The sequence below is a fragment of the Hemitrygon akajei genome, chromosome 7, assembly GCF_048418815.1.
Source record: "Hemitrygon akajei chromosome 7, sHemAka1.3, whole genome shotgun sequence".
Lineage (NCBI taxonomy): Eukaryota > Metazoa > Chordata > Chondrichthyes > Myliobatiformes > Dasyatidae > Hemitrygon > Hemitrygon akajei.
In genome coordinates this window covers 113174023-113192616 of record NC_133130.1, presented here as the reverse complement: position 1 = coordinate 113192616, position 18594 = coordinate 113174023, and the positions used below count along the sequence as shown (strand labels likewise).

At 38.4% G+C, this 18594-nt stretch overlaps 1 protein-coding gene across 2 annotated transcripts; it reads right to left on the bottom strand.

The window, feature by feature from the left end:
• Positions 1-260: 260 nt before the first annotated feature.
• On the bottom strand, positions 261-17961 carry LOC140730814 (cell cycle control protein 50A-like). Of its 2 annotated transcripts, none has more exons than XM_073051751.1 (7): positions 17688-17961; positions 14111-14224; positions 9994-10101; positions 8518-8605; positions 6736-6876; positions 4628-4843; positions 261-1653 (listed from the first exon to the last, which is right to left on the bottom strand). In XM_073051751.1, exons 1-7 carry the CDS (start codon positions 17898-17900, stop codon positions 1460-1462), a joined length of 1074 nt encoding a protein of 357 aa, XP_072907852.1. In that variant the 5' UTR covers positions 17901-17961; the 3' UTR covers positions 261-1459. The 2 variants fall into 2 exon arrangements, with proteins under 2 accessions (XP_072907852.1, XP_072907853.1); XM_073051752.1 differs by having other exon boundaries at positions 4628-4837; positions 17688-17960.
• Between the last annotated feature and the right edge of the window lie 633 nt (positions 17962-18594).

Here is an 18594-nt window from a genome sequence, read left to right as displayed (position 1 = left end):
CCTATGGAGTAGACCAAGCTAATTAATTTGAAAAAGGAGCACGTGGCCAGTGAAAGTCAGCTTGGTCATACTTGGGCAGATTGAATCAAGTTTCTTGAAAACAAACAGTAACTATTTTCCAAATCTTCCACAGAAATTTAAAAAAATGGAATAAGATCAAAGTTTTTAAGAGCCATGCCATAAAACCTGAGTTTGAGAAGGTCCTTAAACTAAAGGTGGTTTCTATGTCAACATTATTTAAAAAAAACAAAATGCAGTCCTTTTCACGTGATAAATTATCTTTAATTACATTCATATTACACATACATTTTTCCAACAGCTGGTGCAATACTCTGAAGCAGTTTTGCTTGGCTGATTTATCCTGTGGTGTTGCATGTACATCCTTAACTACTTCATATGTTTCACACCACCTGCACAAAAAGTTCCACACTTGATGGCCAATGACAAATTGAGGAAATGGAAAGCAGGTTAATTTACTAAAGCAAAATCTCCTCTTTTGCATCACAAACAATGCAAGCATGCCAGATTAATAATGCGATATACATTCAAAAACATCAACACATTACAACTGGTAAAACTTACAACTTGCTACCAAATTTTTTTTTTAAATTCGGTACCCAATGATATTCCCTAAAAGGATGCAAACGTATTCCCTAAATTGCTCTGTAATAGCAAAGTATATTAGACTACACGTTACAACTGTTAAGGAAGTACTTTGGTCCCTGAGGAAGTACTTTAGTTCCTCTTCAGCAGAATGTTTTTTCTCCACCTTAATAATCAGAATAATTTCATGCTATCCTAATTTCATTAACATTTTGTATTGCAAAATTAAATTCTCCTCAAAAATCAGACCTCTCAGACTTCAACATTCAATGAATGGCTTATTCTTACATGTATTGCAAATACACTGGGTAAGGACAGTTAGCAAAATAACCTGAGATCTTCACAAGGAGAAAACTTCTCTGCAGGAAATACCAAGACATATAGACAATTTGAGCATGGATGTGTCTTACCAAGGATGAACATGAGTGGACCACAGTTCATTAATGCTGGAGAGCGAAGGCAAGAGAGCGTGAAGTGTAAGCACTGAAAGTAACCTGTCTATATCCTTCCATACCATCCACAGTATTTTCATATTTAGTTTTTGCTTGACAAGTAAAATCAAGAATGCACTTTACTGGTCTTAAACATTAAAAGTCATTTATACTTTTAAAAATATTAACAACCATATACACAGAACTTCAGTTTAGAGTTACTACCTTAAGTTGTACGAAAAGTGATCAAGCATTTCTGTACTACAAGGTTTCACTTGCAAATGAAAATATTCTGAGCTCATTTGGGAAGAGATCAGACGCTGAAAATGTACTTAAGACAAGAGTCAAACTGCCTGCTTAGTTTTCTAAGGCTTCATCACAGAAACTTGATGGCGGCACATGCAATTACTCAGTTGCGAAAACCACTAATTAGCAATTTCAGTGCTGGTGTTACGGTTTCCATATTTGTGGTGGATGATCAGTAGTACAACTCCCAGGAAGAAGCAGATAGAACCAACAGTGATGTAAGCAATCCCCAGGAACGGATTCTTTCCTCCCATCCAAGAAATGGTGCTCAAGATCATTCTTTTTCGTCCATGAAAGCTATCGACGGGATAATCTGAACATGGTATAGGAATACTTAATTGTTTTTTAACTTTACACTTTCAACTCTGCACCTAATTTAACTGAGGTATTCTTAAAGGTGCCAATATGAACAAAGCCCATGCTTATTGTGTTGCAGCCTTCTATAATAAGAATATTGGCAATTGCTCAGCTTTCTAAAATATACTCACAGCTCTGCTGTATAAATGCAGTGTTGGCATTCTTGCTAAATGTACCTTCACGTGGCATCAAAACTGATAACTGAATATATTCTGAAAGAGAAGCCTGATCAAGATAACTACAACTCAATATTTCAGCTATCACAGCACAGATGTAGTAAAAAAGAACTTTAAATATTCATGACACACTTTGAATATGAATACAACACATTCCATTCTTTTCTTAAGTCAATTTCATTTGTAATGTTCTATCTTGTAATACAAGAATCACAGTAGTTTATCACAATAGTCTTTTGAAGTAGTTGTTCTTATTTTCTGGCTGTACTATGACTCATAATCAAGTTCTGTTCAGTGATAATCTTTCTAAATCTCTCATTATTGTAATCAAACACAGGCAGTGCACCTGACACTAATCTGTCTGTACATTCACAAGCCAATTATCAGACCTCCTAGTGCATTATATGCATGAGCTTATTTATAGAACTTCTTTTACAGCAAGTCAGCAAACATGAATAGAAAATAAAACAAAAATACGCCTCTAAAAAGGTTTCTCTAATCCTTTGTCAAACTGAATCAAAGCCGTTCAATAAAGTGTTGACATTAAACATGTCAAAAGATGGTCAATACTTATCTTCCAGATGGAGTCAAACTTACAATAATAATCTTCATTCCACCATAAAGTATAATATAAAAGTCTTTGAGAATACCTTTAAAATTTCAGAGTCTTGGGAAAAGTAGAAAAACTTTTCTCACATTAACATATGTACTAACATTTTTGGAGTAGCACACAAAAGTGTTGACTTTGAATGTGTTTTTCCTGGTGTTAATGAAATAGAACAGCTCTAAAAAAAAAAGGATTAAGTTTTAAATCCAGTAACCTTGAAAGTTATAGCTAATGCAACTCAGAGGCCGACCACTGGTTTGGTCAAAAATCCATTTCCAAATCGACAAATATGAACTGGAACTCACCATAGCATCTTTTTCAGTTTCATTTTTCATTACTGTAACTGTTAATTTGGCCAATAATTTTTGGTACATTCTTCCTGTTCCCTTATCATTCCATCTATTAATAAAATGCTAAAAGTGTGAAATGAAAGACAGTAAAGGCCACTACTTAATAACAGGAGTCCAAAGCCAATTCTGTATAAATACATTGTTAGGTGCATAACGCACAAGAATGCTACTTAAACACAAGAGATTCTGCAGATGCTAGAAATCTGGAACATCCAGTATTTTCTCCCCCTCCCCCTTTTCCATTCCACATTCTGACTTCACTCTTACGCCTTCTCTGTTCCACACCCGCCTATCACCTTCTTCCCTTTCTCCCATTGTGCACTCTCCTCTCCTATCAGAGCCCTTGATCTTCAATGGCTTATGTTTTCTGCCTATCACCTCACAACTTCTCACTTCAACCCTTCCCACCTACCTTCACCCTCACATGGTAACACCTATCACCTGTCAACTTGTATGCCTCTCCCCCCACCTTCATATTCTGGCTTCTGCCCCTTCATTTCCAGTCCTGATAAAGGGTCTCAGCCCAAAATGTCGACCTTTATACCTCTCCATAGACCTGCCAAGTTCCTCCAGCTTCTTGTGAATGCTACTTAAATGTGGTAAACCTTGATGGATTATGGGGGAAACTTGAAATTTACTTTTTTATATATATAGCGTGTCTCACCAATCAGCCCGTCATTCAGCCATTCTTGTCTGCCATGTGATGTCAGGATTGGTCTCCTTTCGGATTAACCGGGTCACGACATGAATGTTCCTGACTGATAGTTGAATGCATCAGCAAGGGAGATGAGGCTGAGTACAGGGCTACGGTGGGAAACTTTGTCACATGGTGCGAGCAGAATCATCTGCAGCTTAATGTGAAAAAGGCTAAGGAGCTGGTGGTGGACCTGAGGAGGGCTAAGGCACTGGTAACCCCTGTTTCCATCCAAGCGGTCAGTGTGGACATGGTGGAGGATTACAAATACCTGGGGGTACGAATTGACAATAAGCTGGACTGGTCAAAGAACACTGAGGCTGTGTACAAGAAGGGGCAGCGCCATCTCTATTTCCTGAGGAGACTGAGGTCCTTTAACATCTGCCAGACAATTCTGAGGATGTTCTACGAGTCTGTGGTGGCCAGTGCTATCATGTTTGCTGTTGTGTGCTGGGGCAGCAGGCTGAGGGTAGCAGACACCAACAGAATCAACAAACTCATTCGTAAAGCCAGTGATGTTGTGGGGGTGGAACTGGACTCTCTGACGGTGGTGTCTGAAAAGAGGATGCTGTCCAAGTTGCATGCCCTCCTGGACAATGACTCCCATCCACTCCATAATGTACTGGTTAGGCACAGGAGTACATTCAGCCAGAGACTCATTCCACTGAGATCTAACACTGAGCGTTACAGGAAGTCATTGCTGCCTGTGGCCATCAAACTTTACAACTCCTCCCTCGGAGTGTCAGACACCCTGAGCCAATGGGCTGGTCTTGGACTTATTTCCACTTGGCATGATTAACCTATTATTATTTAATTATTTATGGTTTTATATTGCTATATTTCTTCACTATTCTTGGTGCGGCTGTAATGAAACCCAATTTCCCTCAGGATCAATGAAGTATGTCTGTCTGACCCTTTTTTTTACGAGGCCGAGTGGCTAGCTCAACGCTCAACCCGGCACAATGGAAAGCGTGCTGGGGGGGGGGCCCCGACTTGGATTTGAACTCGGGAACCTTTGCTCTGGAGTCCGACGCTAATGCCATTAGCCAGCCACTTGAAAATCACAGATAAAAACTTTTGTTAATACACAGAATGAAGGATACTGTAGGTAACATGCAGAGTATAATTTCCATGCTGCAGTGTAGGTGAATATGAATCCTTTTTCTCAATAAGCCTGTACAGCTTACGGAACGTGGGCAAAGCTGCAGTGCGCATCCACACTATGAAATCTTCATTTATGAATCCATTGTTGTCCTTTTCCTCTGGATCCAGTTCATACACTGGTTTAGGCCAGTTCACAGGTTTTGTAGTACCTGTAACTCCAGAAAAACATTATATTGCTTTTTCACCAGTTATACAACATTAATGATTTCTACTCAACAAATACAAAGCATTTTTAAGTTGCCAAGAAATTTTTGAATTAAAACCTGTAACATAGCTTTCAATGAAGACATCCTTTTAACAACTTATTCCATTCAGAAAATTTGTAGACTCAATTGACTTTAGTAAAGATTTTAGGATTTTTGTACCTTCATTGAGTGAAAAAATTGTTCCTTATATTAGTCACTCATTTTAAGAAAAAAAGAATAATTTATTTCAGTATGGTTGCCCTTAAACATTCACTTTTTCTTCCTCCATAGATAATGCCTAATTGATACCTTTTTCATACATCTGATACTTAAAATTTTAGCAGCCATATGTATTTAATGATGGTAATAGAATGTCTTTGCCTACTGTATCACCCAATTACAGTTGTAATTTTTAAACATCAAGTGGTCACATTACAGAAAAATTGCAAACATAGAAAACCACCCACATTATAATTTTCAGTAAAACAAAGCCCTTTTCCCCATTGAATTCCATTTTATAAGTGCGAATTTATATTTCATATGGGATGTTTTGTGTCTTACATCAAGTTATTTTATCAGTGATGACAATTTATTTATTGAGATACAGCGCAGTATACCGGTAGGTTCTTCTGGCCCTTTGAGCCGTGCTGCCCAGCAATCCCCCTGGCCTAATCAAGAGACAATTTACAATGACCAATTAACCTACTAACTGGTAGTATGGAAGGAAACCAGAGCACCCAGAAAAAACCCTCACGGTCTCAGGGAGAATGGACAAACTCCTCACAAGCATTGGCAGGAATTGAACCTGGCTCACTGGTACTGCAAAGCGTTGTGCTAACTGCTACATTATCGTGCCACCCCTACCACTATTTAACAGCTGAGGCCAACTTTAGATTCGAGGGATGGACGAGGCTTGTGCAAAAAAAATTCTTAAATTGAGTTGATTAAGTTGGCATTCACAGCAGAGTCCTTCTCCAGTCCAAGGATACGTCAACAGACGTCTCAGAGTGCACCACAGTTGCACTCTTCATCTGTGGGGCATTTTCTCTGAAACACAAGGCTTATGGCTTAAGAAACAGTTTACAAAATGGAGATGTCAGGGAATGGGATGCGATTTCAGGATTGGGGTTCACGTGCGAGTAGTGGTGGAAAAGGAGTTCAGGAAGCAATGGTTAAAGTAGAAGTGGAGTAAAAGATGAGAGATTACTTTAAGAATAAGGCCACTGTGGCAGCACTGCACTCAGATGTCGGTTCACATGTCCTCAAACTGGAGAGGCTGATTTTACTGCCCACAGCTTTGAGTGAGGAAAAATTTTAAAAATCCCAAATCCTAAAAAATAACAAAATTGTATTTATTAAAACAAGAAGTTCTGCAGATGCTGGAAATATTGAGCAATACATATAAAATGTACAAAAATGTCAGACAGCATCTATGGAGGGGCATAAACTGTCGACTTTTCATCATGTCTGGAAAGAAAGGGGCAGAAGCTAGAAAAAGGTGAGTAAAAATAAATTTTACCCCAACATAAATTCCATAAGAGCGAATTTTATTATGTATCACAAAATTATAGGTGTTGATTTGTAAATTCCACAAGGGTGTATTTCCACGGCCCAAATGACTGTAATGCATTAAAATATATTCAAAGAATTACTTTTTTAAAACAAAGTTTCTATATTTTGTTGAAAGGTTAAAAAAATAAACCGAGTACTAATATTAAACATTTGCACATTTTAAGAAGCCTTACATTAAATCGAAGAATTAATCTAATTATTCTGAACCTATCACATAATTGGATGACCCATCAGTACCAAGAGTGATCTTTATGAACCAAAATCACTAGATATTTACAAAGTTAGATTACCTTTGAAGATATAAGATAAATTGGATGCCCCAGATGGGTTCCTGAACTTAACATTCTTGTCTGTCCACCATGCAATGCCTTTCTTGATTAGAGGAATCTCCATTTTAGTGCCATTATCAACATAGTACAACTTTAGAGTATCTAACAATGAGAAATCAAAGATTTGTCTGTTAAGATGCAAAAAATACTGATACTGTGTCAAAATAAAAGCATCACAAAAGTTTAGTAACCAGTTTAAAGCTTGCAATCTGCATAGGAGACCAAAAGTTAGTAGGTAGCCTGGGGAGTTACTCAATGAGAAATTTGGAAAATGAATCAAAACTAAATAAAATAACTTACCACCAAATATACCATTTATCTTCTGTGATAATGTACCTTCTAAAGTTGCTCATTTTTATAATCTTTATAATAGACCAAGAAAGAATCTAATATTCAAGAACTAACAACTGCCTGGAGCATTATTATTTAATCCCAGGTATCAAGAATAAATCAGAAAAGTAACTCTTCCTGAAGGTTGGTGAAGATCGGATTTGACGTAATTTTGCTGTTTAACAACATCTATTGTCTACTTTGTCTCATGAGTCACTGAAAATTAACATGACACTGATGTTTATTTACTCATTTATTTGACAATACAGTGCAGAGTAGACCCTTCAGGTTGCACTGTCCCAGCAACTTCCCAACAATCCCAGCCCAACCCTAATACCAGGAAGGATCAACATTCAGTATAGGAGCAGGGAATTAAATTGGATCAATAAGTTGGAAAATTGTAAAGCACTATGTTAAGCAAATTAACACTTAACTCCATATGGTTATGATGATATCAACCTAGGCCCGAGAGGCCAGCATCGTGCATTTTCATGCCTTACAAGGCGCAGAACAAAAGACTGTGTGGCGCGCCACTCCTCACACAGACATTTTGCAGTATTTTTCTTTATTTTACGAGGTTGAGTTGCGAGCTCAACACTCAACCCGGCATGGATGGAAAGCGTACTCGGGAATGGCCCTACTGGATTCGAACCCAGGAACCTCCGTTCCGGAGTCCGGAGCTGATGTCATTGCACCACCAGCCGACCTAAATATTAAATACGAGATAACCTTGACCATTTTTATTATCATTGCAATTACCCAGTGCCTGGTATTCCTCCATTATATAGTGAGTCACTCAACCTACCTGGGGTCTCTTTCCCAAACCAATTTGAGGACTCATAGTATTACTACTTAAACCTCTCAGGCTTGCTGTGTCCAATTCTTCCAGGTCTAATCTCAGTTTCTCCAAAATATATACTTTGCTACTTCCACCAGGTCTCTATTCTGCCACTCAAGCCCGATAGCCCAGTGCAAAGTGCTTCAACTATTTCTGTTACCAACCAGATCACCCACTAGTCCATGGGTCCTATGCACGTTGCAGCTGCTCTCAAGCAGCACCTAACCTACACTCCAGATCACCACCTTACCACATACACGACCTCTCAAATCTTCAATACCTACTGTTTCAACAGATTATGAACACAAATATTCAGATAAAATGCACCATAAAACAAAGATAGATTCAGATTCATGTTGCTAACTTGTAAAAGTCAGCTCCTAGAATAATAGTAAAGCAGGTCATTGTGTACCCTAATGTGTTCTTCCAGATTTCATTTTACAAGAACAAATAGCTGGGACACACTTATTTGCCAAGTGAATTCAGTATTCCTTTACAACCAACCATGTTAGATACAATCTACAGAATGTCCTTCTCTTTGATGTTAAAGTTTCTGTACTTTTGATTCTACATACCATTAAAAAGGCTGTTTGCAATAGCTCCACAAGGGGCAATTGGTGATCCACCAGACGTGCGATATGGTTCACATTCCTTACTGGGATCCTGTGGGGAGGGGAAAGTGCAATTTATATTTTCAAGACTCCAAACCTCAACATAAACAAAGCTACAAATTGACATCTCAAAGGCAACACGAGTGAATCTGCAGATGCTGGAAATAAATAAAAACACAAAATGCTGGCGGAACTCAGCAGGCCAGACAGCATCTATGGGAGGAGGTAGTGACGACATTTCAGGTCGAAACCCTGACACCTCAAACATATTTGATACAATAATGGATAAAAAAATTGAATATTTCTATTGGATTTACATTTCACCAAAATCTCAAATGCTTCATTTAAGAATTGGAGGGCAGATGCTGAAATAAGTATGTTAGATTTTTTATGTAAAGAGGAGCACACCCTAAACAGAGAGGATATAAGTGAGTGGAGATTAAATAATTAAGGAACAGAAATGCAAAAGTTAGGTAATAAAGAATGAACACAACTGATTATGACCAAATTATATTTACATTGTTGATGAAACAGAAAGATTAAAACAATTAAACTAGATACAAATTGAATACTGGAAAGCCGAGAAAATCCAGAAATGGGAATGAAACCTGTCAGGGTATACCATTAGAAAGTTGACAATTGGGGGAATCAGTAATAAACATCTATTGTAATCAGCAGTTGCAATAGGAAAAAAAGTTTTAAAATACATGTAGATAATATCACTGAGATCACAATATCTTTGTAGTTTTAAGATCATCAGAGCACCATCATTTTTCAACTGAATGCAAAATCGTGGAAATGGGCAATCCGGAAGCATGAATATAGAATATCCATAGAATATAGATATGGAAGTTACAGGATGCAGTAAATAGACAAAGATCTGACAAAGAGATTATAATGTTAAAAATATGAACTAACAATTTTGACAGGAAAAAAAAATGTCTAAATAGTGAGACACACAGTGTAAAATTCATTCCGGCAAAAAAAAATTGCACCAAATCTTAGTCTGAAATGGGCGACTGCTGTTTTAAAATGAGTGACCTTAGACATTAGGGCCAAGTGACTATGTAACACAATAAAATTGGACAATTATTAGTGTATTACAGGTAATTTCTTTCCATTGACACTGACAAAAGAAAGCTATAAAATAAACCTAACATTTTCAATCTACTTCTAATAGGCAGAAATTTCAGTTTAAAAGTTCAACTTTGCTCAACACCAAAAGGAACCAATTCAGTAATTTCACACAACAAATCCAATGGGTAAAATAATAATCTGAAAAGTAAGGATGGGAAAAAAATCTTTTAAAAATACACTACAGCATTCTATTTCCTGCCTATCTGCTTATAGAATTACTTTAGTTTTTGGTAAATGCTTGTTAGAGAATGAACAATACACATCTGTAATAATATCTTCCAAACCCTACTCCACTTATCTTACAGTCAAAGAGCTTTTATCTCCGTTAAGCTGACTGTCGTCCCTTGATTTAACGTATCGCCTGTGGTTCTGGTAGAAATTTGATAATCCATAATACATGAAAACATTTCCCTGTAAAATAGAATAAATGAACATTTCTTAAGATATTGAAAAGGAGCTATAAAAATATTTAGTTAGCAAAAACCACATGGAAGCTTTGTAACATAACTCACATTGAGTGAAATTAATCAATTATAATTAGGTAAAAATGTATATGTACAGTTGCAAGAAAAAGTCTTTGAACCCTTTGCAATTACCTGGGTTTCTGCATTAATTATTCATACAATATGTCTGATCTTCATTTAAGTCACAATAATAGACAATCAGTCTAGATTCAAAAAAGTATGTGATACCTCCTACAAAAGCTATTTGGAGTTAGGTATTCCAATCATAAGATTGGAGGTGTGGGTTATAGAGGTGTCCTGTCCTATAAAAAAAGACACACAAAGTCAGGTTATGACAGCGTCTGCTTTTCTCAAGAAAAATCCATTTATGTGCACAATGCCTTGATCAAAACAACTTTTTGAGGACCTCAGAATTGTAGAGAAGCACAAAGCTAGAAAAGGCTGTTGTTACGAATGTGGAGCAACTCTGAAAGGCCGAAGGGTGCAAAGTCGCCCCCTCCTTTTTGAGAATCGCAAGATCGCTATTATTTCGGGTCTGAGACCCAGGAAATGAGAGAGATACACAGCATGTCAATAATGAGAGAGACGCAGGAACAGCAAGGGCGGTTGTTATAGACACCGCTGAATACACAAGGTTTGTAATGTCTCTTAACAAAAGCGGAACGGAACCACTGATTACCGTTATTGTCTCTTGGAGAAGGAATTGTGTATTGAGTACTGTACTATTCATTGAAACCCCTCAGGGGACAACCAGAGTGGTCTGGTTGAGGGATTGCATCATCCCAACCTGATTGACATCTGAGACCCTGTGAGTGAGGATAAAAGTCGGGTCTGGGGAACACCCCTTAGACACACCAGGAGAAACGCTAGAAATCCAGTGACAGCATTTTATAGCGAAAGCCGGTGCGAGCTCATGTGCGTCCTCCCTTGCCTTGGTGGCGGGCTCATCACGGAAGAATGGTTTAGCTAAAGGAGAGGTCACACTTGAACGGCCACGACAACAAGACACCTGACGGACTGAAATCATAAAGGAAGGTTGGAAAAACCCATAGCGGTAACTGTTCCCATTCTCCTAATCTCTCTCTCTCTCTCTCTCTCCAACAACTGCAGCACAGCGGCAGCCTGTGTGAACTGCAGCCAACTTTATATTTCTATCGGACAATTCATTATCCCCTAGACAACGGTGGAGCTTATTTCTTATTGATTATTATTATACCCGCACTTTTAGGTTTAGTATTGACGACGTATATTATCTGTATATTTGCACTGATATTATTTTTGTGTATTTTTACTAATAAATACTGTTAAAAATAGTATCATCAGACTCCAACGGATGTCTCTATCTTTGCTGGTAAGTGACCCAGTTACGGGGTACGTAACACTATAAAAGCATTTTGAAAGACTTGAGTGTTCATCAGTGCACAGTAAGAGAAATTGTTTACAAATGAAGGAAATTCAGTACTGTTGCTACTCTTCCCAGGAGTGGGCACCCTGCAAAAATCACACCAAGAAAACAATGTGCAATGCTGAAGGAGGTGAAAAAGAAACCACGGGTAACAGCAAAAGACCTGCAAAAATCTAGAACTTGCAAAAGTCTCTGTTCATGTGTCCACTATAAGAAAAACACTGAACAAGAATGGTGTTTATGGAAGGACACCACAGAGGAAACCAGTGCTCTCCAAAAAACAAAAACACATTGCTGCATATCGAGTTTGCAAAAGACCATCTGGATGTTCCTTCTGGGACAATGTTCTGTGGACAGGTGAAACAAAAGTTGAACTTTTTGGCAAAATGTACACTGGTTTAAAAAGAAGAAATTTTGTGTTTTGGAATGACCAAGTCACAGTCCAGACCTTAAGCCAATTCTGATACTGTGGCATCATCTGAAAAAGCCACCCCAGAAATATTGACATATGGAAACAGTTTTGTATGGACGAACAGTCTAAAATTCTTCCTCACTGTTGTGCAAGTCTCATCAGCAGCTGCAGGAAATGTTTGGTGGAAGTTATTGCTTCTAAAGGAGGTTTGACCAGTTATCCACATACAAGGCTCACATACTTTTTCCAGCCGAGACTGTGTTCAATAAAGACGTGAAAAGTGCAATTGTTTGGGTGTTATTAGTTTAGGAAGACTGTTTGTCTATTATTGTGATGTATCAGATCACATTTTAGAAGTAATGCATAAAACCAGGTAATTACAAAGGGTTCACAAGCTTTTTTTCTTCGCAACTGTAAATACTTGTGTGTTCACTGTATAAAATTTGTTATATAGGATTGGTTTGGTATAGGTACAAAACTAATCAAAAGACAAGTTTGAAGCTCGGTTACTATATACAAGTGAGCATATCACCCATGTAATTTTTCTATTAAATAAATAACATTTATTAAAAAATTTTGGTCCACTTCTCTGAAAAAATTATTCTTGATGTTCTGTAATGCTGAGTAATAGCCACAGGACATGTTTTACAAACATCAGTTTCTGGCTGCCTAACAACCATCATGATTTTCCAATGCATTCCTTCAGCAGATCTTGCATGTGCACTTCATATAAAACAAAGTTCATTCAAATGCAACTGTGTACTTCCAGTCTCAATGTCAGGCTGTAGAGGTCCCTGAACTATATCAAGTTTTACCATCATATTCTCTGCGTCAAAATTCAAATCCAACCTGGAGGGCATGGATACTCTAAAACGTTTCCACTGAATAAGAAACCATAGCTTAAACACTTCGCACAAACGTACTTCTCCTCATTCTATCATCCTCTCCTCCGAAAAGGAATTCATCTGTGTGTTTGAGTGTCTGAACCTACTAATATTTAATTTCATTAGCCAGTGACCTCTAATCTGTACTTCAAATTTGTTATTTTTCTTACATTCTATCTCATTAATGGCTCAGTCTGTTTCTATGAATACAAAAAAAAATGCCCATCACTCTTATCTGTATGCTGAGTGCACAATCAATGCTGCCTTGAAAACTGATTTGCCCAAACCTGCTTCCAGATATTCTAAATCAGAGTTCATTGGTATCAAAGGAATATTTAATTTACTGTCCAAAAATACACACACACAACTTAGAGATATATCTTCTCCAGCCCAATTCTCACTGTGTACAGTTCAATGGGGTTGCAGGCCAGAACTTCTATCGATACCCCACTTGAAAACTCATCTTCTACATATAAATCACCTCCAAACGTAGTTGGCAACTACTTAGAATGGTTGAATACAGGCACTTCAGTTAGCACTGCTACATCACAGATCTACGAACCCAGTTTGGATCCTGGCCTTGGGTACTGTCTGGAGTTTATATGTTCTCCCTGTGACTATGATTATTTCTCCTGGGTTGTCTACTTTGCTCCCCATGTCCCAAAGACATTCAGACAGGTTAATCATCTATTGTGGAATACTCCTAGTGTTTGAAAATAATTAAAAGAACTAATTAAAAGGAAAACAGAGAATTATATATATACACACACACAATAGAAAATATGCTGTAGGGCTACATAGAAATGAGCAGAATGGGGCAGAGAATCAACATAGGTCTGGTGTTGTAATAAGTAAAGGACAAGGGGTTCACTGCAATGCTCAAACTGCGGCTGATCTGGCACCTAATTATGCAAAAGAAATCAGGAGGAGATGCTGATTTGAGAGCAAGTAGAAAAAAAACACTATGTTTGTCTAAAGTAAAGCTTCAACACTTTTCTCACACAGGTCTGCTGTTGTCTTTGTGGCAACAGTCACTAACACCTGGAAGTTAAAGTGTGTACGTACGAAATAGTTGCTAGGACACTTCAAACAGCACAACACAAGTGACATACAAAGGCACCTTTAAGCAGACATGTCACAAATCATGGAGCAGTAGCTCCTTGTCTCCCTGCACCATCATAGCAGATAGTGAATTCCGGCTACATAAGCCATGATTTCAAAATTGAACATATACGCACAAGTAATAAATTCGTACCTCATACGGTTGCTCCAGCTGGAAGGGTACCACACATTCACATGTAGTGTTCCATGTCCCATTCACAGCACACTTATGACAAGGAGAATCTGACTCGGTGCCTGTGTAATCAATCTGGTGAAATTAAAAAAAAACTTAAGTGTAAAGAAGGGCCAGGCACAATATCTCCCACTTACAGACTGGGGACAGTTCCAAAAATCAGTGCTCTCAGAACCAAGACTTCAAAACTGACTCAGAAAGCAAATGATTCATTAAACAAAGAGATTTGAGTCTTGTTGTTAGAACATCAGAGATATTTCTGTGGGGCAAAATACCAAACAATGACATAACAGCATTCACGTTAAGATAATGAAAAACTTACACATAACTGAACCTTCAATTACAACATACAGAAAAAAGAACTAGTATTGATAGTTGTAGCCTAATTATATAATATAGAATACATAGTATTATGAAAATTTAAAAAATGCAGGAACTGGAACTCTGAAATGAAACAGAAAGCTGTAGATGCTCAGCAGGTCTGATAGCATCTGTTGATAGAGAAACAGTAAACGCCTGTGTTTAGGGCAGCAACGAAGGTCCTCCATCTCTGTCTGTATGGAAGGATTCTTCTTTGCTGTTTCCGTAACTATTGTTTTTTTGACCAGTCAAGGTAGCTGAACCTGAGCTGAACCCCCAAACCTGGAGGACTGGTAGTCTTAGTCTGACCTCTACCTTTTGATCTGTTTGGCATGGGTGATCCTACCAAGAGCCAAAGCACAAGGCTCTGATTCCAGTTAACATAAAGGTCACTGAGGCACGCAAGCCTCCAAACCCTACAACAAGGTTGTGAGCCTCTTAGGAGTTGATGCTTCAGATTGACCAAAAATGTTAACTCAGTTTTTCTTTCTACAGAAACTGGCCGCTCTGGTGAATGTTCCCAACATTTCTCACCTTTACTCCATGACACAGGATATGTCTAATTCCATCAGTAAGCTTTAGCACAGTATTCAAAATGTAATTCTCTTAAGTGATAATTAACAGTTTAAGGGATAGGCATAATTTCCCATCACAATGAGCTTCTATTTACTTACAAAATTTCCAATGAAAAATATGGAAAATAGTAATAAAATCACAAACAAGAAAATATCTGCAGATGCTGGAAATCCAAGCAACTCAGCAGGCCAGGCAGCATCTATGGAAAAAAGTACAGCAGATGTTTTGGGCTGAGACCCTTCGGCAGTAATACTTTCTGTAACTACATCAAAGTCACTAGCAAATTTATTTTCTCATTTGTGATGCACTGGTAGCGATGGACCAGGCTTGGTGTACCAGTTAATCCATCCATTTCTCTGGTATTAACACAATAATTATGCTCCATCATCCAACTGCACAGTGTTTCCAAATTGTGTGCCAAGCCAATTGTTGTCATCGATAAAAGGCCTACTACTCAATGAAATATACAGACTACAGAAAGCGGCAGAACTTGATATAATTCCTTTTCCAGTTGTTATCAATGGCTGTTAAACATGCAAAAGAAAATGTAAAAATATCTTCAATACTGTTTTATCTGAACATGCCGTTGAATAACCAAAATTGCCCCCAATTAACTCATATGATCAAATTTAAATTTTTCCATTTTCTTTGAAAAGTTGCAGCAAACCTTTCCAAATTTAACATCCATCTTTGGGGGGAATATTTCAGGATGTGTTGGCACAGCTAACTACACCAATATCCTTAAAAATAAACAGATGATAAATTTCAGATGCACAACAGGAAAAAAATAAACAAGCTATTATATTATATAAAAACTAGTGTTCGAATTGTGTTGTATCTAGTCATGAAAGTATTCCAAGTTTTTCTGCATACCCAGATAATTAAACTTGTGATTTTGCAGACAACGTAACATATATTAAGGCAACCAGTTATAAGAGACACTGATTCTGTGCTTTGAAAATCAGGAACACACCATTAAAAAAAATTTTTCACCAATTCTGGATCTTACAAAATAGTATCCAGAGTTCATATTTTTAAACAGTAAGTTCAGATAGTTAATATTGCATCTGCCACACAAAATATTAGTTTAAGGGCTGTTTCATAATGAGTTTTAAAAGTGGTCATTACATCAAATTATTACTTAAGTTTGGCCATCGGTGTTCTTGTGTTTTTTTTAAAACTTTTGCGATTCACGGTCATGTGTGAAAATAATCACTCCTAGAATTCCTATTAGTCATAGTTTTATTTTAGTGTGCGGATGATTAAACCAAAAGACAACAAATTCAATGCAGTGGTCATTGTACAAGAGGAACATGGATAGGTCAGATCAGTAAATATTGGTAGGTAGCAGAAAAAATCCCTCCCTAGATTGGTAAATTTATGCATATACTAATAAAACTATCAGAGTCAAGTTTGAGTAATTTGCTGTTTGGTACAATGTCCAAAAATCATTTTTTTTAAATCTTCATTTCTGAATTATTCCAAGTCTGAGCTATCAAAAATATTTTAAAAGAATAAAACAGCATAGAAAGCTTGAGTAAAGCCACAACATCATCACTTTGAAACACTGAAAATCTGAAACATTACCGCAAAGACAAGTACATAAAGGGGGGGGGGGGGGGAATTGAATGAAACAGCTTTGATAAACAATCCTTTCAAAGCTGCACTTACTATCAACATGCACATTAAAACAAAGCATTTCAGAGTTTTAATGTACTTCAATTTAAAACAGAAAATAGAACAGGAGAGGAACAATGAAAAATTGAAATGTGATATTTGAAGAGTTCTCCACTATCAGATTTCTGAATGGACAATGAATCCAAAATATTTTTCCTCCTTTTTGCACGACTTGGTTTAAAGACAGACAGACAGACATACTTTATTGATCCCGAGGGAAATTGGGTAACAAAAGGGCTAACAAAAGAGCTCCATAATGCCACATTGCTTGTCACTGAAGCCATCACTTTAATATTTCATTTTGGAAACAGCAAAATTCTTATACTCATCACAATGTGTTTTCCATTTGAATCATAGTCCAACACTTGGTCAATAGAACTACCTATCAGAGAGCGAGTGAACCTTGACGGGACCCACTGTATTAACGGAAAACCAATAAATCCGTGAAAAATAAGGGGGAAAAACTCTAAACAAATTATATTGAAATAATTAAATGACAGCTTTCCTAATGCAGGTTGTAAATGTTTGCAACCAATCTTTCAATAACTAATGAGGTTAATCTATGGTAAACAAGACCCAATCGGGATTAAGTTAAAACGGGGGTCAAGTTATACATTTCAACGACCAGAAGTTAGTTTACGTATCGGGTCTATTAGACAAAAGGACGTTCTGGAAAAATCTTAAAATGACAGCTACGCCTTTCAAACGAAGACATCTGAAGGCTGTCAGAACGTCGCCGCCATCTCGCCTCGGGCCGCGACTCTCCCCGCTCCTCCATAAATATATTAACACTTGACGTCCAAGAAAACACGACCAATAAACCCATGGAAGGTAAATGGCAGCTAAGTGAAATGCTTCTTCGACGCAGGCCTCGGGTTCCGCCTTCCCGGCCACAGCTTGTGCTGGCCCCGCGCCTCAAGCTCACCTCGATTTCCTTTATGTTGTTGGAGGTGACGAACAGGCCGATCCCGATGGGGATGAAGACCAGGCCGATGATGAAGAAGGCGGGCAGCACGGTGCCGGCCGTCAGGATGGGCTGCCAGGCGGGCAGGCGCTGCTGCTTGAATGCCGTGTTGTCGGGTTTCCGGCTCTTGTGCTGGTGAGCTTCGTCATCTTTGGGAGAGTAACTGGACGCCATGGCAGCCTCGGCCCTTCCCCGCTTCCCGAGCCGGAGACCGGAAACACACGCGCAATCCGCGACGCGGTGACGTCAGGTCGCCGTGATGTCACAGCGGGGCGGATGCTCCGCTCCCTGTTGCCATGAGAACAAGAGGAAGCCTCAAGGCGGCGAGAGCTGTTTAGCGTCTCTGTAGTTTGATCCATAAACTCCTCTACTGCCACGACGAGACCACTCTCAAGTAGAACGAGCAGCGCCAAACCAAAGGCGTAGCCATGGGCACTCGCATAGATCCCAGCTATCCCTTCCTTTTTGTCGGCTACGCGGCCAGTCTATCACCGCTATCACTTCCCAACCCTTTCTACGCTTCATCGACGACTGCATTAGAAACATAGAAACACAGAAAACCTACAGCATAATACAAGCCCTTCAGCCCACAAAGAAGGGCCGAACATGTCCCTGCCTTAGAAATTACTAGGCTTACCCATAGCTCTCTATTTTTCTAAGCTCAATGTACCTATCCAAAAGTCTCTTAAAGACCCTATCGTATCTGTCGGTAGCCCATTCCACGCACTCGCCACTCTCTGAGTAAAAAACTTACCCCTGACATCTCCTCTGTACCTACTCCCCAGCACCCTAAACCTGTGTCCTCTTGTGGCAACCATTTCAGCCCCGGGAAAAAGCCTCTGACTATCCACACGATCAATGCCTCTCA

Bases quoted from the DNA above. Each gene is read 5' to 3' on its own strand.
- LOC140730814 (XM_073051751.1), bottom strand. From the start codon at position 17,900: ATGGCGTCCAGTTACTCTCCCAAAGATGACGAAGCTCACCAGCACAAG. The intron at 14,225-17,687 runs GTGAGCTTGAGG...TAATTTCACCAG, and splicing joins ACAACATAAAGGAAATCGAG to ATTGATTACACAGGCACCGA. The intron at 10,102-14,110 runs GTACGAATTTAT...TCTATTTTACAG, and splicing joins AGCTGGAGCAACCGTATGAG to GGAAATGTTTTCATGTATTA.